General features: G+C 50.9%; 2 protein-coding genes across 2 annotated transcripts; one reads left to right on the top strand and one right to left on the bottom strand.

Annotated features, from left to right (window-relative positions):
- Positions 1–1,460: 1,460 nt before the first annotated feature.
- Positions 1,461–4,841, bottom strand: PROX2 (prospero homeobox 2). Its single transcript, XM_058026714.1, has 5 exons — positions 4,827–4,841; positions 3,016–4,587; positions 2,397–2,501; positions 1,746–1,940; positions 1,461–1,646 (listed from the first exon to the last, which is right to left on the bottom strand). Exons 1-5 carry the CDS (start codon positions 4,839–4,841, stop codon positions 1,461–1,463), a joined length of 2,073 nt encoding a protein of 690 aa, XP_057882697.1.
- A 4,680-nt stretch (positions 4,842–9,521) lies between these two features.
- Positions 9,522–26,688, top strand: DLST (dihydrolipoamide S-succinyltransferase). The gene is made up of 15 exons (XM_058026766.1): positions 9,522–9,598; positions 13,982–14,015; positions 15,186–15,234; positions 16,286–16,341; positions 16,695–16,769; positions 17,161–17,216; positions 17,911–18,022; positions 18,504–18,659; positions 18,941–19,026; positions 19,687–19,784; positions 21,651–21,781; positions 22,347–22,420; positions 23,308–23,391; positions 23,915–24,082; positions 24,539–26,688. Exons 1-15 carry the CDS (start codon positions 9,530–9,532, stop codon positions 24,671–24,673), a joined length of 1,383 nt encoding a protein of 460 aa, XP_057882749.1. The 5' UTR covers positions 9,522–9,529; the 3' UTR covers positions 24,674–26,688.
- The last annotated feature ends 1,024 nt before the right edge of the window (positions 26,689–27,712 follow it).

The raw sequence follows: 27,712 nt of genomic DNA on the forward strand, positions 1-27,712 counted from the left end.
AAATAAATATACAAAAAGAAGCAGGAAATCTGGGTGGCCACACTCGTAATGGGGGGACCCATTGTCAAACTGCCCCTATTTCAGAGCTCCCCGTTATGTCCTGATGTTTCCACTTCTTTACTCCTGTAGATGCATTGCCTGTGGATCACCCCATGCACTAGACTGATGCTGGAGCTGTGATTCTCCTCTCAAGAGTCACTTGCTGCACTCTAGTACCAGCTGACACCTTACAGCACACCCAAAATTACCTTGGCCTTTTCCCAGTCTTCTTCTCCCTGAGGGTTTTATGTGAGTATCTTGTGGCTCATCACCGCCCTCCCAGTGCCCTTGTGCCATGCCTCTGTCAGGACTCCCTCCTCTTCACAGCCTTTTCCTCTCCACTGCCACCTCTGTCAGGATTAGAGAGCTCTTAACACAAAACACTTCTCCATCAGGTAGAAAAGTGGTCACTAAACCTTGGCCACAGGGTAAAGAAACTTCCTTGAGTTTACAGCCCTTACAGCAATGGGGTTATGGATGTCAAGGCCCAGTTCTTCCCCAGCTTGTGTTAAACCCACAGGGACTAATGGATCTCAAGTCACATTCTCCTCTTTCAGCAGGGACAGAGTACAGTACAGAGATGCTTGGGGCAGTTTTGCCAGCAGGAGCACGGTGTGAGGGAATGTGGATGGGTGTTTAATATGGGGGTTTCCTCCCGGGTGATGGGCTGATGGGGACTCTTTGGAGTGCCAAGCAGAGCTGGCTGTGCACCCTGCTCTCCTCCAGCATGCCAGAGAACACTGCTGGAGAGCACACACTGCTTGGCCACAGCACAGAGCTGCACGGGGGGATCTGGTCTAACAGCACGGGGGAGGTGGAGGAGACTGTTATTCTTGTTGGCTACAACAAGCATAGTTTTTACATATCCCAGACAGGAACCGCTATCCCCATGGAGTGCTTGAAGCGCTGGAATTCACCAGCTGTTTTCTTTGGACACTGGTGTGTTGTATCTGGACAGAAACTGAGTCATGCTTTTGGACTCGGTACATCCACTAGTCTGCTGTGCCAAGGAAACTTTGCCCACTACTAGGACCTCTTCCTGTTTTATAAACAGCAAGGCTATTTGCCCTGGTTTTTGACCCTCTGGAAGAGAGAATGAAGGCAGCTCAGTCAGGATCATAGGGAGAGCTGGAACAGGGCAACTTCTCAGGCTCCAATCTGATGGCTTCATCTCTGTCCCTCCCTTCTGGAAGTCCTCACCGGTTCTGAGCAGCCGAATAAAATGCACATAATGCAGCATATGCAATGCAGCATAAAATCCCAGCACATGAGGGAAGTGATAGGCCTCACCTAAGAAGCTGTCTTACAGAGAGTGCATGGCTCTCAGAGAGAGAATACCCCAAATAACAGGTACTGTACAGAGTGCCCATGAGGTGCCCATGGTGGCTGCACACACATCCCAGAGCTGCTTTCACAGACACTCAGCTGTGGAGCAGTTCCTGGGAGCAGCCAGCAGCTTTGAACCCCTCTGGGATGTCACTGTCCAGTTTGGAAATGATTTTGTAAATGGGTTTCTTCCAGGAGGGGTCGGCATCCTTGCCTGCCCTGACGGCACTGAAGAACTCCTGCAGTGTCAGGCTGGCCACCTCCAGGAAGCGCCCTGGCACCTGCAGCAAGACAGGCACCAGCCAGTGACACCACCATGCCATGGTGCCTCCTGACCCCCACAAACACCGCCACCCCCTTTCCCCCATCCCCCTCCTCACCTCGAAGTCATTCCCCTTGTTGTAGTGCATGTTGAGGGCACGGAAGAGCTCCGAGTCCCGGGAGACCTGGAGAGTGCAAGCATCCACCACACCCTCCAGCAGGGCCTGCCGGGCAAACTTCTCCACCTGGATGTAGTAAAACTCACGGAAGTTGCTGAACCACTTGATGAGCTGGGAGGTGATGCAGCGGCTGAACTGGTGGGGGGACAGCCAGGGGGTGGTGTTAGGCCAGCTTGGATCCTCCCTCCCCACGAGCCCCTGCACACCCAGCCACGTGCTGCTGGGCTGGCCCAAACCCAGCCCTGCCCCGAGCTGGGGCAGTGACATCAGCGTGTCCCAGGTGCTCTCCACGCTGAGATTTGGATCCCAGCTGCCCTGCAGTGAGAAGGCACATCCACGGGGTGCTTTAGTCTGAATAACTCCATTGCACAGAGTGAAGAGATGACAGCCCATGTCTGCCACCACCCTGTGCACCTGCTCCTGGGCAGCCCGTGCTGAAATAAATGGGTTTATTTATTGTCCCCCATCTCCTGCCAGCAAGGCAGGAGGACACAAGAGCAGTCCTTTCCTCATGGTTCCCAGGGAGGCAGGCTAGGTGCCACACCACGTGGGAGCCCTGCCCAGCAGCAGTTCTGGCTGCTGCTCTTTTACCTGCACATCAAGGAAGTAGGTCTTCAGCAGAGTGGAGCTGGGGTAGCGGGTGAAGAAAAACATCAGCTTGGCCTTCTTCAGGTGCCCGGGGGTCAGCGCCTCCTGCATCTGCCCTGGGGTCAAGGAAAGCCTGCACGTAGCCAACCCCGAGCTCGGCATGTCCCTGAGCACCACCCCTGGCACACCATGCCCAGTGCCCTCCATAGCCCCTCCTGGCCTGTCAGGGGGGCAGAGGGGGTTCATCCTTGGCTGGACAGCCACTGGTTTTTCCCTTAAGAATCCCTGAGGAAGCTAATGCTCCCCTTCACAATCTTGTGAGAGCCAGAATTTCTATGAGACTCCTGCTCGTGGTTTAGGATGACAGGACCCCCAGTACAGCCCAAGAGGAGGCTTGGTAGCTCCTGGCTTGTACCCACAGCTATGCTACAGCATCTGGCCAGCCCTGAGGAGTGGCAGTGCCCCTCCATGGCTTAGGGCTCCTTTCCTGCCCACACCTCTTTAGCCCCTATGGAGGAACAGGGACCTTGGCCCTGTGGAGACCAGTGGGGCAGTGCCAAGCTGTGGCTCCAGAGGACAAGGGGAGCGCATTCCCCAGGGACCTCTAGCTGCCCCCAAAGGATATGTGGGTCAAGGCAAAGGGTGCTCCATCATTTGCAGCTGGCAGCTCACCGTGGCCATCCCTGCCAGCTGGCAGCAGTGCCAGGCTCTCCATGCTGGCAGGGCTCAGGGGCAGGGGATGGTGCTGCCGCTGTCTCGCAATCGATGACCTCAGTTTAACAGATCCCCAGGGCAGCTTGAGGGGCTCTGGACAACCCCTCTCCAGAGCAGATGGGCTCTCACCAGAGTCACTGCCGCAGGGGCTGTGCTGGCCATGGCCCAACAGCTGGCTCAGCAGCTGGTTGTTCTGGACAGGCATGGCTGAGCACAGGGAATAACCCATGCTGGGTAGCCGAGTGGATTTTCTGACCCCCTTTGAGCTGAAGGAGGCAGCATAAGAGCCCAGGCTCTTCCCCAAAGATCCTGTCAGGGCCTCAGCCTCGGGTGAGCCCAGGGAGCCTGGTGCATTCATGGCAGATGGCTTAGCAAGTGGCTTTCTGCATTTCCCACCAGCAGAATACTCTCTCCTGGCATCTGGCCCCAGCATTGGAGGGCTGTGGTGCTGCTTCTGGATGTGGCTGTCTGCCTTTGGCCAGAGAGTCTTCAGGACAGAGTCCACTACGTGGCATGTCACCACAGACAGCTCATGCTTCAGTGCCTGTGAGAGTACCCTCACTGCCGAGGGCAGGCCACCTGTGTCACCTGTGTCCTCAGCCTCCTTCAGCCCACACTCCTCCAGGACACTCCTCCTGAGAGGCACTCGCCGTGTGTTGCTGGTGGCAGTGCCACTGTCCTTGTTCAGTCTGTCTTGGGGCTTTCCAGGCAGTGGCTGCACTATCTCTGAATCTTCCTGTGTTTGGGCAGCATCCTCAGTGTCACAGACTTGGTAGAACTTCTCCTGAAGCCACCTCAGCTGCTGCTCTAAGAAGCAGAGCTGCTCTTTCAGCTGCTGGCAGCCCTTGGCATGGGAGCTGCCCCCTGTGGGAGCCACTCTTCCAGCTGCCCCCATGCCCTGCTGGGGCACTCTTGGCTTCCTCTTGCTCTCCTGGGGCATCTGCCCACCCCTTTCCCTCTCATGCCCAAAAGCTGCCCCCAGGCTCGTGTCAGACGCCTGCGGGGTTGGTGGGAGGCTCATGCCCTGGATGATACTCTCCACCCTGGCCCGCTTGGCTCGTAGGTGCTGGTCACAGAGCTGCTCCCGTGGGTGCTGGTTGGAGAGCTGGTCCCCACCACCAGCACAGGGCAGGGGAGCTGGGGCGCGGCTCCTGGGGAAAGCCAGGGCTTGTGCTTCTTCTCCAAGGCTTGCACCACGTTTGTAGTCATGAGGCAGGGCCACTGCCTGAGAGGAAGGGAAGAGAACAGTGGGATCCAGGTTCCTGCCAACCATTGTGTGGCTGAGGAGCTGTGGAATCAGGGATGCACTGGGGGAAGGCAAGAGAGAGTCAGTCTGGAAACAGGGCTCCAATTTCAGCCCCTGGCCATGCCCTGAAGCAGCACGGTCTCTATCCCGCTCAAAGCCAGTCCTGCTGTCCATCGTATCTTCTTCCTGCCTGGACAGACTGGCAGCCTTCCAGAGGTTTGATGTTTCAGCCTGCTAGTGCTGTGGAACTGGAGAAAGAGCAAGAAACAGGACCTCATACAGCAGTTTTCCAAGCACAGGGCCAGAGATTTTTTTCTCCCAGATTTTCATGGCATCCCTGCTCCCCTGCAAAAACTATTTTACCAGGGAATGACCTAGACAGAAACCTTCAGGCCCTGCAAAACCTGTGAGCAGACTGTCAGATGTCACATGACAGCAGCAATGCCCTGGGCACCACCCCACCATCCACCTACCAGCCAGGCATTCATCATGCCTAAAGTACATTTCACCTTGTGAAAAATGGGTATTTTATGATTGGCTTTTCACAAATACTAAAATGAATATTATATGTGTTGTGTTAGAAAGTAATGCTGTATTAATTCTCTTAAGTAGTGTGTTAAATATAGTTTTAGGTTATGAAAAGAATGTTGGAATAGAAACTATGCTATGTAGGATACTTTTTTTTTAAGTAAGGACTCACAGCAAGATAGCAGCCACAAGACACCTAAATCTTTCAGAGAAAAAGAATTTATTGCCCTATTATCAGAAGAAGCGAACTTCTTCGCACCTCGAAGACACTGTTAGGATTCAGAGGAAGAAGTTGAGGATGACCAGACAGAATCCTGTATTTGAATGGAATTTATGCATCATGTATGGGGTGTATGAATGTGCAACAGGTTTTTGTTTTAAAGGGTTAATCCTTTGTTAACGAGGGTCCTTTTTTGGGCTTGTGCTGCCCAGAAAAAGGTACCCGGATGTCCGTAACGCTTTGTTACTATTGTCTCATATTGTCCTAATCCAAATTGTCCAAATTATTATTACTCTAATTGTATTACTATTTTTATAACCATTTTATTACTCTTAAACTTTTAAAATTTTAAAAACAAGTGATTGGCGTTTTTCACAACCTGCTTTGGGCCCGGCAGTGCCTGGCAGCACAAACCTCATGCATCACCAGCTGCATCTGCACCAGAGGCATTGGGGAGACTGCCCTCTGGGCTTGTGGACTCTGCTGTGAGGGCAGGGAGCAGCAGGCAGAGCCCTCTGCCACGTACACCCGGGCAAAGGGTGGGTTTGGCGCTCCTGGGTGCTGGCAGAGCGCAGAGGAGCCGCTGCACCCTGGTGAAGGTACTCACACGGGCACCTGGGCCATGGGTGCTGCCGGCTCTGCTGGCCCCAGCACCCCCCAGAGCCCCCGGGGCTCGGGCATGGGGGGCAGCACCTGCGGGCTGGGCCAGCACAAAGAGCACGAGAGGGTAAAAGTGCAATGTCACCTGCTGTGAGCAGGATGCATCGAGATGGTCAGGCTAATGCAACATGGGGTTCCTAAGGGCTTGGCAAAACACTGAATAAAAGAAGTGAGGATGGGGATTATCAGGGAAGAGAAAAAATACTGAGCCAGCAGCCCCAGGCTTAAAATTGTCATGCTGGCTCCGAGCAGGGATTCACCCCCTCCGCTCACTCCCCGCTTGCACAGCTTTGCAAAAGTGTAAAACATTGTATCCTGGGCGATTACACAGTAACCATCCCTGAGGGATGTTTCTTCCTTATCCGCATTAATTAGCAGCAGCTTTGCACCGCTAAATTAGGACAGCTCTTGTCTTTTCCGACGCCTTTAAAGTCTGAGATTCTTTTGCTGTTCCCAGAAATACCTGATCATTTTCAACACCATCAGTCTCCTGGCCCTGTAGCTGCTCCAGGCCGAGTCCTCCAGGCAGTGTAGAAAATGGGCCTCTTCTCAGGGTTTTTAGCGATTGCCTTTCTTCAAACACCCTGAATTCCAGGCAGGTGCCTGGGAGGCTCTACCTTTTGCAGAGCCATAGTCTTGACAAACCAAGTATTTTCTGGGTTATCTGACACCACATGTTGATCTGTGTTGCCTCCCCACCCATCCTGACGATTAGGGTTTCATTTTCACAAGAGTCTGGTGTAGGGCCTTTCAAAGTGCTCAGTTTATCCTCAGCCAGCACAAGGCCGGGGTGCCAGCAGCTCTGACCATCCTGCCTTGCCCTTGTGTTACAAGCTGGAGCATTGCCTGCAGCTGCCTCTCAGCCTGCCCTCTGCTCCCAGCACAGTCACACAGCAAACACACTGCAGTCACAGATGCCATCCAGCCTTAATCCTTCCTCAGTGGTGTGGTCCTGTAACCTCACTTGTTTTTCTACAGAAACACCTTATTTTGACTCTTGCTCACAATTTCTCTCATCTGCTGTGCTCAACAGCAGGGTCAATCAGGAACTTGCCTGTCCCCTGGGCTGTTTCCCAGTCCCCAGGAACCTGTGATACATTCCTTTTAAACAGATCAACTCAGAGCTGGCAAGGTGACCTCCACCTGCTTGAGGTTTCCAGCATCACCGTCTTTCTTCTGGAGATTTGGAGGGAGGGAGCAGAGCCTCCCGTCCCAGGCCACGGCAGCCCGCTGTGGGTGGCCCTGGCTCCCGCTCGCAGCATCCCCAGGACCAGCAGGTGCTGCCCTAAGCAAACTCCTCCTGCTGCTGCAGCTCTTTGCCCCCGAAGTTAGCGGGTGCGTGCTTTGGTTCCCACTCTTACTGGCAGCTTTCACTAGTGCCACCCTCCAGAACACTAAAAAGCAGCCGAGACTTCTCCTACCTGAAGAAAAAGACAGGAACGGAACGAAGATGCTCAGAAGACGAGGGCAGTGTGCCTTCTCCAAAACTCAAGCCGCCCCTCGTGGGCTCCCTGGGTGCTCCTCGGTGGGACAGCCGTGCCCGGAGCGGCGGGCTGTCCCTGCGGACGGCAATTCCCCGCAGAGCCTTCCCCGCACGCCGCATGACTCTGGGCGGGGGCACCGGTGCCCGAGCCGAGCCGCGGGCAGCCCCGGGAGCGCGGTGCCCGCGGGCAGCCCCGGGAGCGCGGTGCCCGCAGGCTGGCCCCGGGAGCGCGGTGCCCGAGGGCAGCCCGGGAGCGCGGTGCCCGCAGGCAGCCCCGGGAGCGCGGTGCCCGCGGGCAGCCCCGGGAGCGCGGTGCCCGCAGGCTGGCCCCGGGAGCTCGGTGCCCGAGGGCAGCCCCGGGAGCGCGGGCAGTCGCAGAGGCAGTGCCGGCGCGTCCTCCCTCCGCGCTCAGGGCCTTTAAAGAGGGAGTGGGGAGGCCGGAGGCAGCCAACCAGCTGGAAAGGACTTCTGAATATGCAGATGGACAGCCAGGAGGTCAGGTCCAACACCAGCGTCCGGCCACCTTCCCTGCTGTGTGCCGCACTCGTAGCCCCTGGAGCCAGTCAGGCAAGGGCTATCAGGTGCCGAGCTGCTGGCTGCCCAGGTGGGCAGAGGCCCAGAGGAGCAATTTTGGCCTGGAATTTGGCCGCAAGCCCCATTCAGGACTCAGGATAGTGAATTATTGGTGAGATAATGCAAACACAGCAGGCTGACAAGCCGTGCCACCGGCAAGGAAGGAGCTGGCCCAGATCCCAGCAGCTACCCATCTTCCATGGAAGGTGGCCAGGCATTTCCCACATCCCGTACCGTGGGGGCACGGAGGCAATTTGGCTGTCCTGGAGGTCTGCAGCACAGGACATGGGCAAAAAATGGGACCACACAGGAGAAGCAGCAGCACAGAGTCCCTTGTTTGTCACAGGGTGCTTTACAGACAGCACCAGCAGAGCTGGCATCACTCCCAGCTGAGCACGTCCTGACCCCAGCCCCAGGACAAACCCACCTGCCCCAGCAGCACACGTGGTTGTCAGACACTTATCCTCATGCAGGAGCTGTGGGTGGGTGGGCAAAGCCTAGCCATGCATGCCACTCCTGGGGCTTCATCTGCTGTGCTTCCACAGGCTAACTGAGCATGGCAATGCCTGGTGTATTCACTGGGGAGGCAGGAGGCTGTGCTTAAAGGCAGTTGACATCAGGTGGTCAATATTGTTCAAGGCAAGGACATTAGCCTTCGAGAGACAGATCACAGAGATATCCCTGGCAGAGAGCCTTTCTGGCTCAGTTACCTTTTATTAGAGCAGTCAGCTCATCCTCAAAGCCTCGGAGACTATCCCCTGCTGATTTTTATTCAACCTCTTTCCATTGAAAATGGTCTCATATTTTGAAGATTGCAGTTAACCATTCATATATTATTAAGCAGTGGCTAAATTAAGTACATGTGCATAACCCAGACTTGGCTCCTTGAGAGATGCCTGGCTGCCAGACAGCCCTTTGTAACTGTCCTCGGCTGATTCTCAGAATCTGTAAATAAGTTCCTTGGGTTTTCCTCCACCTGTGGTTCCCTGCCTGGAAGCAGGCAGAAAACAGATGCTGGCTGGGGAATTCTCAAATGTTTTCAACATACTGTGTGCTGCTGAGGAACAGGGCTTACTTGTGGGCTCATTTTCCTGTTTGCCATGGTGAATGACCTTATTGCCCGTTTCTAACCATGCAGCATCCCACGGGGTGATGCCTGCGGCAATGTCATCTCACACCGGCTCAGCGCCGCGGTTTGCCAAGGCGAGCAGGGAAAACACGGCCACAGCCGCCCTGCAGCAACCCAGGGCTGCTTCAGAGCACAGCTCATGAAACGGCACTCCTCGTAATGCACGGGGTTATTTATACACATATATATATGCCATTACGTATCATAACATCTATATGCACGCATACGTGTTTATATAAGCATATGTAATACATAGATATATGTATGTCATCTATAAGTAATAGTATTCAATATCACACATATTATACAGGATGTGTTAATACCTACATTATTACGTATACGGTAACACACAGCAATATTATGAGCAGGCCCCGTCCCGCCTGGCCCTGCCCCGCAGTCCGGCCGTGCCCGGCAGTCCGGCCGTGCCCCACAGCTCCGCAGCCCGGCCCCGCCGCGATGGTCCCGCCCCGGCTGCTCCCCCCGCTCTGGGCGCTTGGTCCGGCCCCCCGCGCTTCCGCCTCGCGCCGGGCCTGGTTCCGGTGTCCGCCCTGCGGCCCCTCCCGCCGCCGCCGCCGCCGCCGCGATGGTGCCGCTGTGGCGGTCCCGCTGCCTCGGCCGCGCGCTGGGCCGCTCGCTGCGCGCCCTCCGACAGGTACGGCCCGCGGCACCGGCCGCGGGGAGCGGGGCAGCGAGGGAGGGCGGCGGCCGGGCGGGCGAGGTCGGCGGCGCCAAGGGCACCGGGACGCGTCCCCTGCCGCCTGGCGCTGGGCGCCGCCGCCCCGGGGACACGGCGGGGCAGGGCACGGGAAGGGGCGGCGAGGCTGTCCCGCAGCAGGGGCCGCGGCGAGCGCGGCGCTGCCCCTTCCCCGCGGGTGCCGCTGCCCCGCTGCCAGGCCCGGCTCCGCGGGAAGGGCGGCGGCGCCCGGCACCGGGCAGGGCTGACCCGCGGGAAGGGCTTCCGAGCGCCGCCGCTCTCGGGCTCCGCCGTCCCCGCCTGTCAGTGGCTGTCACGTTCGGGGCCCTCGCTGCTGGCAGCCGCCGGCCTGCGCCGGCAGAGACCCCCCCGGCCGGGGTGCGCCCGGTGCAGGATCGGCCACAAACCGGTGTGCGGTTTGTTGTGTAAATCCAGCGCTCGGTTCTCAGGGCAGTAATTGAAGCGCGGCAAAGGGTGGTAACCTCTGCTGGCTGCAGCGGGGGCTGACAGAGCCCGGTAGCTGCTTAACCCTGGCGCTGCCCTTGGCCAGCTGGGTCCTGTGTCCTGCCGCACGCATCTTCCGTTTGAACAGCAAACATGCCCAGCTCCATGTGCACGCACACATGTGTGCATACCTACGGCATGGGGAGCATCGCTTCTCTTCCCCTGACCAGCTGGAGCCTTTGAGCATGAGTCTTGATTTTAGACATCCTGCAAATGTAGGCGAGCAAGTGTTGACAACCGATCGTAATGTAAAGACGCCGTTGTGTTATAAATGTGTGTGTATGCACGTCAAACTGCAACTTACAAGTAACTGTATAAGCTACAGTTTGAAATGTAGAGACAAATTGATTATAATCAGTTTAAACAAGCTTATTAAAGTGGCATTTTAGTGATATTTGACCTTTGTCAGCTCTCAGTGGTGCTGTGTAATTGTAAAGAACAGAAAGAAGTCAGGTGGAGTATTCAAGCCTTTTACAAAACTAGTCTGAAAATCAGGAGGTTTTAGGCTGAATGCTAGTTAACCTGTTAGATGTACTGGAAGAGTTATAGTAGTAGTTTGATCTCCATTTGAACAGTGATATGAGAAGTAAATTTTGATTATGATGTAATGCAGGCTTTTTGGAGAGATGGAAAGAAATTCCAGAACTTGGCAAACCTCTGATGGCAGACGTGAGAACAGTAGACATGTACAAAATTCAGAAGTGGAGGATTGAATTGGAGAAGAGTGGAGTCACTGAGGATGAGGAAAGGTTGGCTGGGTTTTGGCTGTCTGTAAAAGAAGAGGTCCTGAATTTATATCAAGTAGAAACCATGAATGTGCATCAACGTAGCACGTGAGAGTCAGGGCAGGGGTAGGCAGACCTTGAAGGCTACGTGAAAAAGTCCAGAGAAAAGCTAGTCTGGAAAGGATAGATTTGATCAGGAGCTGTGTAAAATGCTTTGAGAATCAAATCCTTCCGTTTGTGTGGGCAGGAGTTGGTAAAAAACTTCTTCTTCCCTATTTGATCCTCCCCTCATGCTGGAAGAGTTCTGAGCCTGTTAGTAACAGTATCCACCACTCAGCGTTGCTATCCCCATCCCCTCTCGGCATCTGCCCTCCCGTGCTGTGTATAATGTTTTGATACCCATGAAAGCCGTGCAGGGGGGTTTTGTGTGTAGCAGGGCTTTGTGCTCATCCTTGTCGAAGCAGCAGCTGCTTTGCTCTCAAGCAGCCATGGCTGGAGAACCAATTGCTGCTGTGCCTGTTGTTGGAGCTGCACAGCACTGGCCTTCTGGTGTGCCTCTGTTGGAATGAGCTGCACTGTCAAGTTCATCAGATTCCTTGCCTGAGCTGGTCCCTGCTGTTGGTATACAGGCTGTTGCTGTAGCTGATGTATTCCATCCTTTATTTCAGTGTCTAGTGACCTGCTGCAAGGTGATGGCTCCTTGAAAGGTGTGGCCTGGGCGGTGCATGCCAGGGTCACTTTGACATAACAGTTATAAAAACAATTCTGAGAAGTCATGTGAAATGAGAGGGAAATATTAATCACTTGGTACATGAGTCACTGGCTAATTAGACCAAGACTTTTTTCCCCAAGTGAAGGCTGTCTTTTTAAACTGACCCAAAGTGCTAATGCCACGTGGCAAAACTGAAACATTTCCATTCTTGCTGAAAAAGCTCCAATAGAAGGCAGAGGGCAAATTTAGCCAAGTGATCCAGGAAGAGGTGCAGTCAGAAGGATTCCTTCAGGGGAAAAAGGGAACAGGAAGCAGCCCTGTCCAGTGTCTCCTGAAGCTGCGTGTTCATCTGAGGTACTGTGGTTAAGATACAGACACAGTTCTGCAGAATGTTAGCCAGAGAAATCACAGTATCTTTTATTACTGGCTTCCTCCTCACATTAAGCTCTTGCCCTAATTTCTTAATCTTAAAGGCAAAGGGTAGAGTGATACCAGTTTTTTCCTTAATTTTGCTGCAGTTGTAGAACACAAACTTGACACCACTGGTGGAAGAGAGCTGCAGATGTTTTCTCACAGTGATTATTTTTAGGACAGACCTTCTAAACTTTTATTTTTGTTTCAACTCCACGGTAAACTGGTCCTGAGCAAATAAAATTGTCTGGTTTTGCATCAGTCTGAGGCTGTTCCTTTCTTAACAATTTATTGTCTGGCGTGCTAGGAATGCCTTTAACCACTTAAAGCACCCAGGGAAACATTAATGGATAAAGGGAACTCAGGTTGCTTGATACTCAATTTGTGATTGACTCCATGCTATCTGGGACACTGCAGAAAGTGGGAAAAATATGATCAATACAGAGTGCTGAGGATTGTGGTGCTCTAGAGAGCTGACCCAGTGGAGATAAACTGGAGTTTGTCTTGCTGATCCTGGCTTAGAGCTGGCTTTACACAAACCAGATCTGAATCAGCAGGGTCAGTGCTGCACCGAGATGAGGCATTGTAGCATTCAAGATGACTCTACCAAGTCTGCACAGTGCTCCCTGCTTTCCCTTACCCAGCCAGACCTGGGGCAGGGGCTCAGCAGGCCCTGCCACAAGCTGGTTTTGCAGCACTGTTGGTTCAGGATCACTGATCCCTGCAGCGAAGTGGCAAGCAGGGTGGCTGCATGGTGTTGTGCTGGAGCTTAGCAGTAAGTCAGACTGGCTGCCTGCATCCTCAGCTCAGCTAATTGTAACCCTGTTGAATTGCCCATTGATCATTGAGTTGTCTCTGTGTTAATATCCAACAAGTCAAATCCATTTATAAGCTTGGATAATTAAACTACCGAGGGCTTGATTCCAGGCCTGTTAGTTTTGATACAAAGTGTTCATTGAATCTGGTTTTGTATGCTGCAGCACTCAGTCCTGTAGATGGTGTGCCAAGCTTAAGTATATTGTTCGTCTTTGGTCTCTGTTGTCTTGCCGCACAGCTCCTCAAATTATTTTGATATTTAAGGTCAGTTATATCTCATCCTGCTTGCTTTGCTGAAGCTGCAATCAGGGCTTGTATGCAAACTTCAGATCCTGAAGGTGTGAAGGAAATCTAACTTTTAACTTAGCTGCTGGATAAGGATGCTTTGAGCTCTTGAGTTGCTGTCATTCTAAGCCAGTAAAGTGCATTTCCATCATGGCTACAGTGCTATTTTCCAATTGCTTTTAAAGAGTGCTTATCTTCTCCAATCCTGCAGGTTTGATGTGAGAGAAATATGTAATAACAGTAGAGGGAGGTAATTGAATTTTTTGAAATTGAATATTTTGAAATGTGTTCTACTTTTGAGCTCTGTTATGCTGATCTAGGAGTGCAGTCAATGATTACACAGGTATGAAGTGAAACATCAAAGAATGTGGAATTCCTGACTAACTGACAGCAGTAGAAATTTTGCCACTGAGAGGAGTTCTGGTCTTCGGGAGTTTAAAGGCTCCACAGCTTTAGAAAAAAATTTTAAAACCCCTAGATGCTGCATTCATGACTGTAGGAGTAAACATCATGGGATGTTTTATCATCATATCCAGTAGGTGTCCTTTATCTTCTCATTCATAGCAAATTCTATTGGAAATCTGTTCCTTCTTAAAGAGGAAAGTGCATGAGAAGGTCAAAACTTCTGGATCGGGAACTGGAAGATGCAAGCACCAAATTTAACATCACTGCATCATAAAGCACCCTGGGAGGAGAGAAAGGATAAAGAAGGGCATAGGTGTTCTCCTGCTCTAGCACACTGGGGGAAAGTGGCATGCCTGCAGACTGGAGCATGGGAATGGTGGATCCTGTGTCTGATTCAGATCTCAGGAAAAAAACCAAAGTCCTTCTAGGATGGATTTGTCTTCTTCTTCTTGCATTACTGATACATCCTTTTCTCTCTGACAGGGGAACTGTACTCTGGCAAGATCCCCTCTGTCTGGTGAGTCTTACGCTTTACCTAGAAAGAACAGAGCTGATGATGGAGGTTGGTAATAGGTCTGATTGGGGTTTGTTTCTGTCAGTCTGTAGTGAAGAAGCAGTGGAATGAGCTAAGTTTCCATAGCAGTGCCTCCCTTGCCTGAGGTACATGCTGCCTGATCCATTTGGCTCTGGTGAAGGTTTCACAGCAGCAGCACAGTGTATTTCAGGCATTGCAGTGCTCAAAGCACATGCTGTTGCAGAGCCCTAGCTCTCTAATAAGCTCCTTTGAAAATGATGGATGAATATTAAGTGACATGTCAGATCTGGTGTGCCTGTGAACTCCACTGCAATGCCTAAACTGTTTTTTCTTAGAGCTCTGGTTTTTTCTAGCTGTGCTGTAGAAATTGTGCTGCTTTTTTAAAAAAATCAAGTGGGGAAATGGTTCTTCCCTCTGGCATTGTGTAATTTGAGATAATTATGTTCTCCAGTTACTACGCTGACTCTCTTTAAGATCAGTCTGGAAAGCTGCCCAGTGCCCTGTAAGTGACAAAGGACAGGAGTCCAGTTCATAGTAAAAAATGCAGTGTCAGGGCATATGAGCAGTGTGGGAAGGGGACAGTAGGGTATGTGAAACTGGGAAGCTGTGCAAGTATTTCCCTATTGTGAGTTTTGGAAACTAATTTTCTCTGGACAGGGAGTGGGCAGAGAAGAGGGATGATGGCGGCTCAATTCTCTGCCCTACACTCTCTTTTCAGTCCTTTTATTCCTCCTTAGCTGTCTCTGGGGCTGCGAGGCTTTTGGGGGTGCCTCTTGCAGGGCTGATACCTTGCTCCATATTTCGTATGGGTGTGGATAACGCAGCAGTTCTGGAGGTGGTTCCTCATAGCTCTTTCCTGATTTTGCTCTGAATGCTCTGCTTCATTTGCCCATTTCAATGTTATCCTTATTAACTTTGTTGTCAAGCTATAACTGTTTTCCTCATCCCTACAAATTTAGATGAAGACAAACCACTGTTCTTGGCAAGCTCTGGGCAGGTTTGATGGCACTGAGGTGTCTCTGCATGGATATATTCCCCATTTGGTCCCAACCTTCTTTCAGGGTGGGCAGCAGTGTCCTCTGCCTTCTTTTGTCTGATGGGGATACTTGAGGGTTGGACAGCTGGATAATATAACTCCTTTCTCATTCACAGGTGTGTCTGGGAGCCAAGGCCTGGCTTACACAAACAGCAGGAAGCTTATGTAAGTATCCACAGGAAAGCTGTGGGGAGAGACTGGGGTTGCTCTTGCTCTAGCCATGATAAGATTTGAGGTCTGAGGAACAGAATATGGTTGGCTGTCATGAAATCCTTGTGCACTTTGTAGCAGTATGGAGTTAGCCCTAAAAAGAAATCTAGGTTTTGCAGGTTGAGAACTGAAAACAGGCTCTCTCTGCAACCAGATACTGGGACAGGGAAGGGACAGGAGTGAGGAAACCAGCGAAAAGTGGATTTCTACTCTGATTATCTGACTAGAGGTGTTGTTTGCTCTATGATGGTCTCCTGGTAGATTTTCTGTTGGGAGAAGTGGGGTCATTCACAGCATTGTTGTTCATATGTAAGGGTTTGCACTAGTGGGGTGGTCTTATAAAAATGTATTTGGGGAAATAACCATAAGAGTACATGCATAAAAGCCTGAAATACTCTGAAATCCTTTGTTTGTACAAAGTACCTTGTGCTAGAGGAAATGCTAAAGCACATTCTTTTCAGTTTTCCAAATATGATGTGAGTAGATATAAAAATCATCCTTAGGACTGGGATTGCCAGCTGCCTGTGAAGAAACATGGTGGAGAGAAATAGCTGGTTTTTGGATGCATTGCCATAGGCAATTTATCGTGCTTTTCTTTTATTTTGGAGCAATCTAACAACTTCTGTAGAGATGACAGTCCTAATCTGGAGGTAAAAAAATTGTTGCTGCACTAGTCTTGGGCATTGTATGGGCTGGCCAGGTCACCGTTTAATCGGTATTTAAACTAAGAGGGTTCTGTTGGGTTGTGTGTCTAAATGGAAATTCCATAAGTGTCAGTTCTCACTGAGTTTCTGAGAGCACTAGTGATGGTAGGATGCAATGCTTCCTTTCTGGCTGGATTGTTGCAGCTTGAGCAGTAAATAGGAGTCCTTTGCAACAAATACATCAGAACAGCTGAGCAGCCTTTCACTTCAGTTAAGCAAGTGTAAATTCTGTACTTGAGCTTGGTGCTGGCAGCCTGCAGAGGAATGTTCTGCTGTGTTCACACTCTTCTCTCTTTGTGCAGAGTGAACAGCTCCAGTGTCTTCACTGTCCGCTACTTCAGAACCACTGCGGTACATAGTAAGTAAAAAGGCAGGAATCAGTGTGATGCTTCTTTTGCCACCTCTTGCTGTCCTGCCAGCAGCCACCTTCCATCCTTGGTCAAGGCTCTCTGCTGTCCTGCCTTCATGGATGACTCAGGGTTTATATCCCAGGGTCCTAAAGATATTGTCTGGATTCCTGTCACAATGTGGCTTTCAGTCAGATATGAATTTCTCTGGTGTTTAAATGTTGATTAGTGTTGAAGAAAGGAGACAGACAGCAATTGATGTCTGATGGCCTACCCCCTTTAGCAGAGTTGTGATGACAAGAATGAAGCAATACCATAAATTTTTAGCTCGGAAAGCAGTCAAGTCTGTTTGTCTCTCTCACAGGGGATGACGTGGTTACGGTGAACACACCAGCCTTTGCAGAGTCAGTCACAGAAGGAGATGTCAGGTGGGAGAAAGGTAAGCAATTGCCTCTTCCCTGAAATTCTCATCGCTGTTACTGCTGTGTTGGACACCTTGGGGATGCATTACAGTTCACTGGCTGACATCCTGCTCTGTGCCTTTCGGTCTGTGACAAATGAGGCATTTAATTGCACTTCTCCTAAGGGGTTAAGAATTGCAGTTACTGCCTCATCACCTCTCTGTCAGGGGTAATGATGGATGAAGGGAGATGTCTAAGCCGGAATCAGATTCTTAACTGCAGTAGATTGCTTGAGCTAGTCTTTTATTTAGAGCTTGTGGAGAAGTGGGATGAAGAAGTTATGGGTTAGTGTGGGAAACTGCTGTGGGTAAAGAGGGGAGGCCAGAGCACACCTCCCTCCTCACAGTGGTCTTCATATCTGTCATTCAGCTGTTGGAGACACAGTGGCGGAAGATGAAGTGGTGTGTGAGATTGAAACAGACAAGGTAGGAGTTTCTGGACCAAAACTTCTTCTAGTTTTGTAGCAGGTACCCTATATGGCTTCTCTCCAGCTAAGAGCTCCTAGAGCCTGCAGGGCCCTGACTGTGTCTCCTGCTCTCTTCATGGAGAAAAGCTTTTCTCATCTAATATAAAACTTGCTGTGCCTTAGGTGAGAATTCTTGATAACCCTTATTCATCCATTTGATTAATCATCACTGGTGGTGTTTATTGGAGCTGTAATTTTACTTCTCCTTCCGATTTGAGTGCTTTGAGTTTTGAAACCTGTTTGTGCTTAAACAAAGGAGAAATCTGCCAGCCATAAGTTGTCTTCAGATCATTTAAAATTTAGGCTTTACATTCATCCACCCCTGAAAGGACTGTTAAGCCTTGAAGTTCTTGCTGAATTCTCTGCTGCGTTCTGTTTTCAGCTTTGCTGTCAAGAAGATGCTGGCAGTGGGTCAGTTCTTGACTGTACCCTGGAGATAAGGCTATACATTACACTGCCAGCATCTCCTAAAGCTTCTAACTATTGGCGCAAAATCCTGGTGGAGGGTGTGAAAACTGGTGCAAATAGTGTGAGACACAACTGCTGTTCTGTGCCAAATTGCAATGTGTATCTGCACATATTGGCATCTTCTCTTGGGCACTTGGTCTCCAGCTGATGTTTGGGAGAATTTCACTGACTTTCTTTTTTTTCAGACATCAGTGCAAGTTCCAGCCCCAGCAGCTGGTGTGATTGAAGCCCTTCTGGTACCCGATGGTGGCAAAGTGGAAGGGGGGACACCTCTATTCAAACTCAGGAAAACTGGAGGTAAGTCAGGCATGTATAACTTGCATAGGCCTTGTGCTGCCACCAGGTTTTTTCTGAGGATTTACGCATTTAGAATAAAATGCTTTTTAGCATTCAATAAAGCATTTAGAGGGATCCTGAGAAAATACTGTTCTGTTGTCCATTAGAGAAGCATAATTTTAGTCCTTCTGAGGGGGATCTTCTCTTTTGTTCCCTCTGGAGGAGACTAAACTGTTAGCTATAACTAGTTGAGAATTCCCCTAACTCCCTTCTGTGCCCTCTTCTCTGTAGCATCCAGCCTCCTCCAGTGAGGAGGTCAAGGATGTTGATGAGTAAAACACTTTCACAATGGCTTTCTCTTGTGGTGACTTCTGTCAGCTCAGTAGTGCTGAGAACATAAAGGCACTCTGCCTGAGGGTTTACTTTTGTTAGGTTGGTTGGACTCACAGATCTCTGCCAGTGGAAGCTGATGCCTTTACCATGGTTCTTCCTTGTCTTTCAGCTGCTCCTGCCAAGGCTACACCAGCAGCAGCCCCTCCTCCTCCTGCAGCCCCTGAACCTGCAGCTGCGCCTGCTCCTCCCCCTGCTGCAGCACCAATTCCCACTACAATGCCACCAGTGCCGCCTGTGTCAACTCAGCCCATCGACAGCAAACCAGGTGAGGCCACAGCCATTTGTTCCTGTTCTCGAGTCTCTCTGCTTTGAGGGACACTGTATAAGGCTAAAGACCTCAAACAGAGGCATTTGGTGGTGAAGGCCTCCTGCAGTATTGCCCTGCTTGCTCCAGACTGGACTGCTCAGCTATGCCTAGAACCTTCCCAGCCTAATTCAAGGCTGCTTCCATACTCTGTCACTTAAGCAAGGAGCTCAAATATGCTTTCTATCTCAGGGCTTTTCCTACCTGGCTTCTGTTTTTGACTGATGTGTTTTTCCCCTCAGTGTCTGCTGTGAAGCCGGCTGCAGCCCCAGCGGCAGCCCCTCCTGGGGAGGCAGTGCCCACCAAAGGTGCCAGATCAGAGCATAGGGTAAGCTGTGGGAGCAGGGACCTTGCCAGCACTTCTGTTGCTAGGTGATAATCTGTTCTGGCTGGAGCTTGCCGGATGTGTCCATATCCACCTGTACACACCCAGCTCAGTAGGGCTGTGACAGGTGGGAAAATTCTCTACATGCAGGAATCACTTACAGGTGGTGTGGAGGAAGAGCCTGGACCTCTCTGGCACAGGTCTCTTCTAGGCAAAAGTCTTGTCTTGAGCTCTGCTGACTCGGGACAGAAGGACTCTGTGTGATCTGCTTGGTTTGTCCACAAGCCCTCAGCAAAGGGTTGAGGCTGCTGAAACCGCCTTGTGCATTCTTAAGAGAGCATGGTTGAGCAGCCTGCTTTCTTAGCAGTCTTGCCCTTCTCACGTTAGCCACATGGACAGCTATGCATGCTTGGAGGTCTTGAGGAATGCAGAGGCCAGAAGTAGCTGTACTGTGATTTCAGCACTGCTTTTCAAGTGAACTGTGCATTGAGCTGAGCAGTGAAATTAACTCCTCAGCCTATTGTGCTCCTGACCTAGAGTGAAAACCTTGGCCCTAGGAATCTAGTCAATCAGATGGCAAGAGGAGAGCCTTTTGAGTTTCTTGTTCATTTTGCCCTAGGATGAGCTATAGGCAGCTTCTGCTTATACCTTTTTAATTTGCAGGTGAAAATGAATAGGATGCGTCAGCGTATTGCTCAGCGGCTGAAAGAGGCTCAGAATACTTGTGCCATGCTGACCACTTTCAATGAGATTGACATGAGGTGAGGAGTAAACCTCTTTTTCCCTTTATGAGTAGAAACAGATTAAGGCAGTAATCTTTAAATGGCAGTCAAAACCTTGCAGGTTTTCTTTGGAGAGACTGGCAGCATGTCTTTTGGGCCCTCTTTCTTAGGTATGTACCACAGTGTGCAGCTTCTTCAGAACCACATTGGTGTTGTGGTATGAGGGGCTGCAGAGCTTCCTAATGGCCTGTTGTTCCTTGGGAGTCACCTGCTACTTGTAATAGGGGTAGTCTCTGATTCCTCTTCTGTGGGCTTTTTGGTGGAGGACTGGTAAATGTTGAGCAGAAGACCAGAAGGGGCTAGTATCACTTGCATATAGTGGCTGTTAGAAGACAGCAAGATGTAGCATCTGCTTTCTGCCACTCCACCAGGTTACTGCTTTTGGAGGTGTTTAACTTGCAGTGAGTTGCTTCTCCAGGGCTCATCAGCCTTTCAGGTGAGCATTGTTTAGGCCTAAGGCCTTTGCTGTCAGATGGTACAGCTTTCTAGAGACAGAGCAGCATCCTTCCCCATCCTCTCAAGCAGGTGGGGGGCTCCTGACTCAAGTGCTTGCATGGACTGAGCACTCTAATGTCTTTGGAGGGTGGGCAGCTTATGTTACAGTGCATTAAGGGGAAATTGTGCCCAAATCAAATTGTCTTGTGAAATCCTATGCTACTCCTTAAGACAAAACATGTAAATATTTGGGTCTCAGAACAATAAGGCTGGCAAAATAGTCTTGATTGGAGGGAAGTGCTGCAGCTTTATCTCCTCTCAGAGGCTCATTGAGGTGTCGCTTTACGCCAGCCTGGGGCTCTCATTGCATCTGGTAATGTGGTTTGGATTGATTACTGTGAAGTTGATTTGTGAAGACCTGTGCTGGGGCCTCTTGCTTCCCACGGGGGTCAGTGTCTGAAAGGAGGTGGCCTTAATGAGGCAGTTCCATAGCAGGTTGTATCCTCATTGCTGCAGCCCTTGTATCTTGGGAGGCACTAATGTCTTTGGGCAGTAATCCTAACTCTAAACAAGGTTAGACACAGGAAAACAAACACTCTAAACCATGGAAAATCCTGCTCCTTGGTGAAACTGTCTCTTCAAAGTGTGAAGGTCTCTGAAGGGAGAAGGGATGAACTATGCAATTCCACAGCATCTGATGTTAGGCTAGAATAGGCAGAGCTTGTAGCCACAGCTTGGTTGATGTTTTGTAAATGGCCTCAATTTTGATTAATAGAAACAGTGGGAAAACATGATTTGTCTGGTCAAGAGCTATGGGTGGACTCGCACCCACTACTATAGCTCCTGGGAAAATTCCTTTAATATTCGGTCAACTCCCAATGCCAGAGAGTTGGGTACAAAAGTGGTGTTGTGCTGTGTGGTGCTGAATTTGCAGAGTGGTTGAGGTCTTTTCCTTTGATCGCTTTGATTTTATTTCCTGCATGTTTACTGCTTTTGCCACATTCTGGTTTTTCACTCTTCTGTGTCAGTCCAGCCACACCTGCATTTGCTGTCTGTGGTGCCACACTGGTATGAGCACCGTTGTCTTCAGAGAATAGGTGGCAGCATCAGGCCTAAGCAGAAAATATACCATGCCACACCTTACTTCTGTTCGGCAGTGTGGGCCTTGCAGGTTTACCCTGGCTGTGGAGCTCGTGGTCCACGTGGTCCAGGACCAGTTTCTGTTTGATCCTTTGGCAGGAACCTTAGATCCATGTTTATGTCACATGTGAAGGCTTTTGCAGCAGACTGGAGGTTTCCCATTTGGTGGTGCAGATTTGCATCCTTGGGGCTGGCACTGAAATCTGTTACTCAAAGGGAATGGTGTTTTCTTGGACTCCTGGTTTACCATTGTTATTGTGTGTTTCACAGCAACATCCGGGAGATGAGAGCTGTACACAAGGATACCTTTCTGAAAAAGCACAACCTGAAGCTAGGTTTCATGTCAGCTTTTGTGAAAGCTGCGGCCTTTGCTCTGCAGGACCAGCCTGTTGTGAATGCGGGTGAGTGGTGACCCTTGCTGGTGACTTGCATATCTAGGGAGCGCTGCAAAACGGGGGAAAGGCAATGGCCAAGTCCATGGCAGGAGCAGTAGCTTGGAGAAGCAAGCCAAATGCACAGAAAGCATGGGGACAGTCCTGCATGCTGCTGCTGATTTTGCTAAAGCCATTTACATAGGTAGACGTTCAGCTTGCCAAGAGGGGCTCGATTAGGAAGGGGTGACCAGGAGTGGGGCTGGGGCCGTGCATATGCAGCCTGCAGAGGGCAGAGCCTGCTGGTTGTGTACAGGTGACTGCTGTAGGCACAGTGCAGTTCCTGGGCGTGTCAGAGGTGCTTGCTGAAACAGAAGAACAGAATAACCAAGGGGACAATAACTGAGGAGGACTGAGCAGTGTGGACTGTTTTCTTTCTGTCTGTCGTGGTGCCTCTCCCACAGGTACAGCAAGGAATCATTCTTGTCTGGAGTTATGTTTAAGCTAGATGTGAGCAAGTTGTTAGGATTTTTTAGCTAGTCAAACCTTTGATCTTAGGTTCTGCATATGTAACACAAGTTGTTTCTCTTTCTAGTGATTGATGACACGACCAAAGAGATTGTGTACAGGGACTATGTGGACATCAGTGTTGCTGTAGCAACCCCCCGGGTAGGTACCTTGGAGCTTTGTCCGTGCTTCCTGCAGCCTTTCATATGGGATGATCATATACTTTGAGCCAGCTCAGCTTTGTGCTCTGCTGCAGCAGAAATTAACTGATAAGACTGATTCTATAAATGAGACACCTGCTGCATTAGGGACTACTAGATGAATTTTGAGAGAAGGTGGAGGACCAAGAATATTCTACCACTATATTCCTCTTAATAAGAGAATAATAATTATTGTACCACTATATTCATCTTAATAAGTAACAGGGTCAATATAGATCTCAGTTGTTAATGAGTAGGGCCAGATTAGGGAACCCCTTTGTTGTCATGAATCTATGACATAGGCAGTAAAAGCTTTGAACGTCCTGTCCTCTGGCTAACTTTGCTGTGCTGTTCCACAGAGATGTTTCTGTCCAGGGAGAGTATGGGATGTAGTTACAGATGTTGAATTAGTCAATTACTTTCTTGATTAGAAGGTTCTGCTATGAAGCAGGGGTTTGACAAGGACTGAAGTTCTGTCACTGTCTTTTCCCGAAGTCTATGGGAGGCCCAGCAAAAAGAGGCGAGAGAAAGAGGTGCCAGCTGAAATCTCCCAATGCCTTACCTGAGAATTTATCAATGTGGAGCTGGCTCCAGACAGACCTGGTTGATTTATGAGATAGGCTAGCAAAGGCAAAGACAATGGTTCATTTTAAGCTGTCAGCCTTTGATGTGTGTCTTGCCAGGTTTCCTGTCAGGCTACCAGGGTGTGAGGCAGCTCCGCCAACCGGCTGCTGTGGGCCAAGGAGGAGGCAGGAGCTCTCTGGGGCTGTGTCCAGATTCCTGCTGCATGACAGCTATCTGTGTGTTGCTGCACTGAATTTGCTATTCATGGACTTTGCTTCTCCCCAGGGTCTGGTGGTCCCTGTGGTTAGGAATGTAGAAAACATGAACTTTGCTGACATAGAGCGTGCTATCTACGAGCTGGGGGAGAAGGTAAGGAAAGTTTTCTGAAAAGGGTTGGGAGGAATGGAAAGAACTGGAAATGCTGGATCGGCATGTATTGATTTGGTCTCTGTGTCGTCATCTCTGACGTCTAACACACTGAGTTGTGCTGTGGGGAGTGATCCAGTTACATGGCTGGCTGTGCCTTTGCCTTCTAGGACAGCTCTACTTGTTGCCCATCCAGAAGACTGCAGTCTGCATTAGGGGCATGGTGTATCTTCACCTTTGTCTTTAGAGGCCAAGGCTGAACTGCCCTGGGGTAGAAGTCCCTGTGTCTGTCTCCGGCAAAAGCAGGAGTTGGAAGCAAAGGCGAGAGAATCCTTCCCCAAAGCCACTAGATGCTCACTCTAAAGACAGGATGCATTTTTGAGCAATTTGTGTTGGTTTTCAGCTGAACAAGTCAATAAGCAAAGCTCTTGCAATCAGTATTCCTGGAAAGAGTGGATGTCCAAACCCTCGTTCTTTGCTCTGTGTGCTCTGTTTGACTTCCTAAGACCTTATTTTTTACTTCTAGGCACGGAAGAATGAACTGGCCATTGAAGACATGGACGGTGGCACTTTCACAATCAGCAATGGTGGGGTTTTTGGGTCACTCTTTGGAACACCTATCATTAACCCACCCCAGTCTGCCATCTTAGGCATGCATGCCATCTTTGACAGGCCTGTGGCTGTGGGAGGCAAGGTAGGTGGACCTGCACAGGAGTTTTTGGGAACAAAGGACAGGGCTCAGCAGACTGAGGACCTTTCTCTAAGGAATTGGTGTCACTTCTGAAACACTTCAGTGTGAAGAAGGAGCAGAGACTAATGGGTATAGGGCACCTTTGCTGGCTCTGGTACTTGCCTGAGCTGTGCAGGGGACTTTGTCCTATCTGTGAGTGGGCAAACTGGTTATAATCTTAGGTGTGGGAAGGAGGAGCTTGTAGCCTTTGTGATAGGGAGCGGTTCCAGGAAGGGCCCTTATCTTGTATGTGGCATGGACCCAGCCTGGGTGGGGGGTAGATAATTTTGCCATGCAGGACAAATCCAGGAGGGCCTGAACACAGGATTTGGGGTGGGAAAAAGCCAGGTCTTCCCTGGGTTCACAGGAGGGGAGCATGCAGGCAGGAGCACTGAGCTGACAAACGCTGTCCCTGCCCAGATCGAGGTGCGGCCGATGATGTTCGTGGCGCTGACCTACGACCACCGGCTCATCGACGGCAGAGAGGCCGTCACCTTCCTGCGCAAGATCAAGGCAGCGGTGGAGGATCCCCGCGTGCTGCTGCTCGACCTGTAGGGCAGCCACACCCCCACACAACCCACCCAGGACAGGGCAGCACCAGCAGGGACGATGCAGGGCATTCAGGAACTGGCAGGGGTCATTCCAGTCTTTCTCCCTCCGCTGTGATTGGAGCTGTCCCAAAGGGAATTACGGGAATAGCTCCTACCTCCTTTCCTATTTTGTTTAATGAAGGTTTAGTATCTCACGAGAACTTGCCGTGCAGTGGGCCAGCCACTGAATGGCACTGCCTTTCCAGAGCCATCTGCGTGGCATCCTCTCCCTCACAGCACCAAACTCTCACCTCTAGCTTGTCCTATACCACTGGAAACTGCTTGCTGCTGCTGTGCTAGGGTACCCTTCCCTGCCCCTCCATGGCAGGTTCAGCTTTACTGCCTAGCACTGAGGTTCCTGGGAGGGAGAGGAGAGGAAAGGCTACTGTCCTGTCCATGTTTTGCTTGAAAATATTTCACACTCATCAGCCTTGCAAGGGTGGTCTGACCCCGAGGCCACTTGCAGGAAAAGTTTTGGTCAGAGCAGGGCTTGAGGTAGGTGTCATGCTTCTGGCAGTGCCCTGGTTACACTCCCTCCACAGACAGTAACACGGGGTGGCAGCTCCCCTACTTTCCCTTGGTGATTGTCTCTCACCAGCCCAGTCACGGTGGTGTGAATGTTCGTGTTGGGGTGGGCAGAGCCCGTGACCTCTGTGGAGGCAGCGCTGTTCCTGGGGACAGCCCTTTCACCATTACATGCCCGACAGGGGGCTGAGAACCAGCCCCCAGCAGCTGTCCTTGGCACACAGCTCACTGGGTGTGACTGCTGGCTTCCTGCGTGCCCCCAGCCCACACCCAGCTGGGGGGCCAGGCCTTTCAATGTACATCCCAGCCCACGGGTGCTGGTTTGGGGGGAGGGGGGCAGTTCTGAATCCGATAGCGCACACATGAATTGAGGGGTGAGGGGGTTGCTAGTGCCTGCAGAGTCTATTACTCTTACCCCCTACACAGAACTTGTAACAAAAATATTTAACACAGCGGATTTTAAATGAAATAAAACTGTGCAACGACTGCAAGGTGGGGTGTGTTCAAGTGGGTGAGGACTCTGGCATCAGCAGCATCCTGAGTGTAGTGCGAGTCCTGTTACCTGGTGGTGAGAGAAAAGAGGCAATGGGAACTGAGCCCATTGCTGGTGGTACTAAATTGAGTATTCTCTGCCTGTGAACACTGCTGGCCTCAAACCCTCAACCAAAGAATTGGCTCTTCCCAGCAAAGAGGAGGGATTTAGGGCTGGAAGTAATCCTTTTTTAGCAACAGAACTGTAATAGATGGTGAGGAATTCCCAGTGTTAGCTAAAGGGCATGATGGCCAAGAGGGAGACCTGAGACAGGCTCATAAAGTTTTTCAGAAGTTGAATTTTTACTGCTGCAATGGAAGAGTTGGAATTCATGCAAGTGTGGAAAGGCTGTTGCAAAGGGAGAAAGGAAGCAAGAACAAGGGACAGTGGAAGCTGTCTGTGGTGCTGGGTGTTTCCCTAACAAGATGTCGTCATTGGGACAACACAAAATCATTTCTGGATCATGGCAGGGTTTTCCCATCTCTGACATCAACTTCAGAGATAGTTTACCCTTCCCAGCTACAGCTGAAGAGGGCAGCCCCTTCTAACAGAAAATGATTGCACTCACAGCTGCCAAGCAGAGGAAAGGGAGGGCAGTTCCTGATACTGGTGCCTTCATTTTCCTGGCAGCTAGGGACAAAAACTGAGTGCAGAGTCAGCTTTTTTTGCCTGGCCCTGGCTAAGGTAGGTTAGGGGAAGAGGAAAAAGCCCTTCCTTGTTCTGGGAAGAGTAGAGAGTCTAATTCTTGCACAAATCAGTTGAATGAAAGAGAAGGTTTTGATTAAAAAATGCTGCTTGCACTCAGCCTCTGTGCTGGTTTAGGATACAGAGGGTCCACCTTGACTTTGTACATGAGCCTGGGGATGCCTTTATTCTGTCTGGAGCTGCAATAAATGAAGCCTTCAATCCAATCAGGAAGGGAATATACAGTCAAACTCTTAAAATTATGCAAACTGCTTTATTTAATCTGCCCTGTCAAGGCTTGCTGTAAGAGAGTAGTGCTTGAAACTTCCTTTTGACTCTTTGGGTGACACTCATTGCACTGCATTGCAAGATGCCATGCTGTGGCTTTGGACACAGGGTCGATCCTCCTGAACCTCCCCTGAGTCACAGGACTAGGAGGCTGATGGGCAGGAGTGTAAGGGTGCAGCGCGGGCTGCCATGGCGAGGAAAAGCCCCAGGCTCAGCTGCTCCTGCTCAGTCCTCCAGTTTCTGCACTGCAATGGAGGTGTCCGCCTTTGCTGGTGTAGATGAGTTTCTCCAGAGCTCTGCTTCCCTCTGGTGGACGAGCACTCCTGCTGCTGCCTGGGAGGGTGTCTTTGCTGCTGTGGGCAAGCAGGAGCCGGAACCAGCAGCCACAGAGACGTGTCTGTCACTCCTTGCTATGGGAGATCAGTGAGCAGCGTGAGGGGTGCTGGGAGAGGAGGGCCAGAACTGAACTGCTGCCATTGCCAGCTCATCCTTGGGCCTGTGGCTTTTACTTGCACCACTGAGCACAGCAGCCTCCGCCTTGGGCTGTATGTGCTTTTTCTTTAATCCACAATCTTTGTACATGTGGCCTCTTTCCCTCTGTGGTGGCTCTCAGAGTTCCCCCCCTTTAAACCCTCACTGTGTGGTCCACCAGGGATGAGGGTGCTCAAAGCATGGTTGGCAGGGCTGCTGTCCTGCCAGGTGAAAGGAGCACCCAGCATGGAAGGCTGGAGCCACAACACCTAACACTGACAAAGGGCTGGAAGAGAACCCAGGCATTTCTCCCACATCTGAGCTGCAGCCAAACAGCTGTGCAGACCTGGCAGGCTGTGAGGCAGGCAGCAGCACAAGGACAGAAGGCCAGGCACTCCACCATCTTCTGGGGTTTGGCTGCAGGGTGCTCATGGCTGGGGGTGACACCAACCCAGGGCTCCCAGGCAGGTTTCAGAAACACAGCTGGGGCTCTCTGTCACTCAG

The sequence above is a fragment of the Melospiza georgiana genome, chromosome 6 (assembly GCF_028018845.1).
Source record: "Melospiza georgiana isolate bMelGeo1 chromosome 6, bMelGeo1.pri, whole genome shotgun sequence".
NCBI lineage: Eukaryota > Metazoa > Chordata > Aves > Passeriformes > Passerellidae > Melospiza > Melospiza georgiana.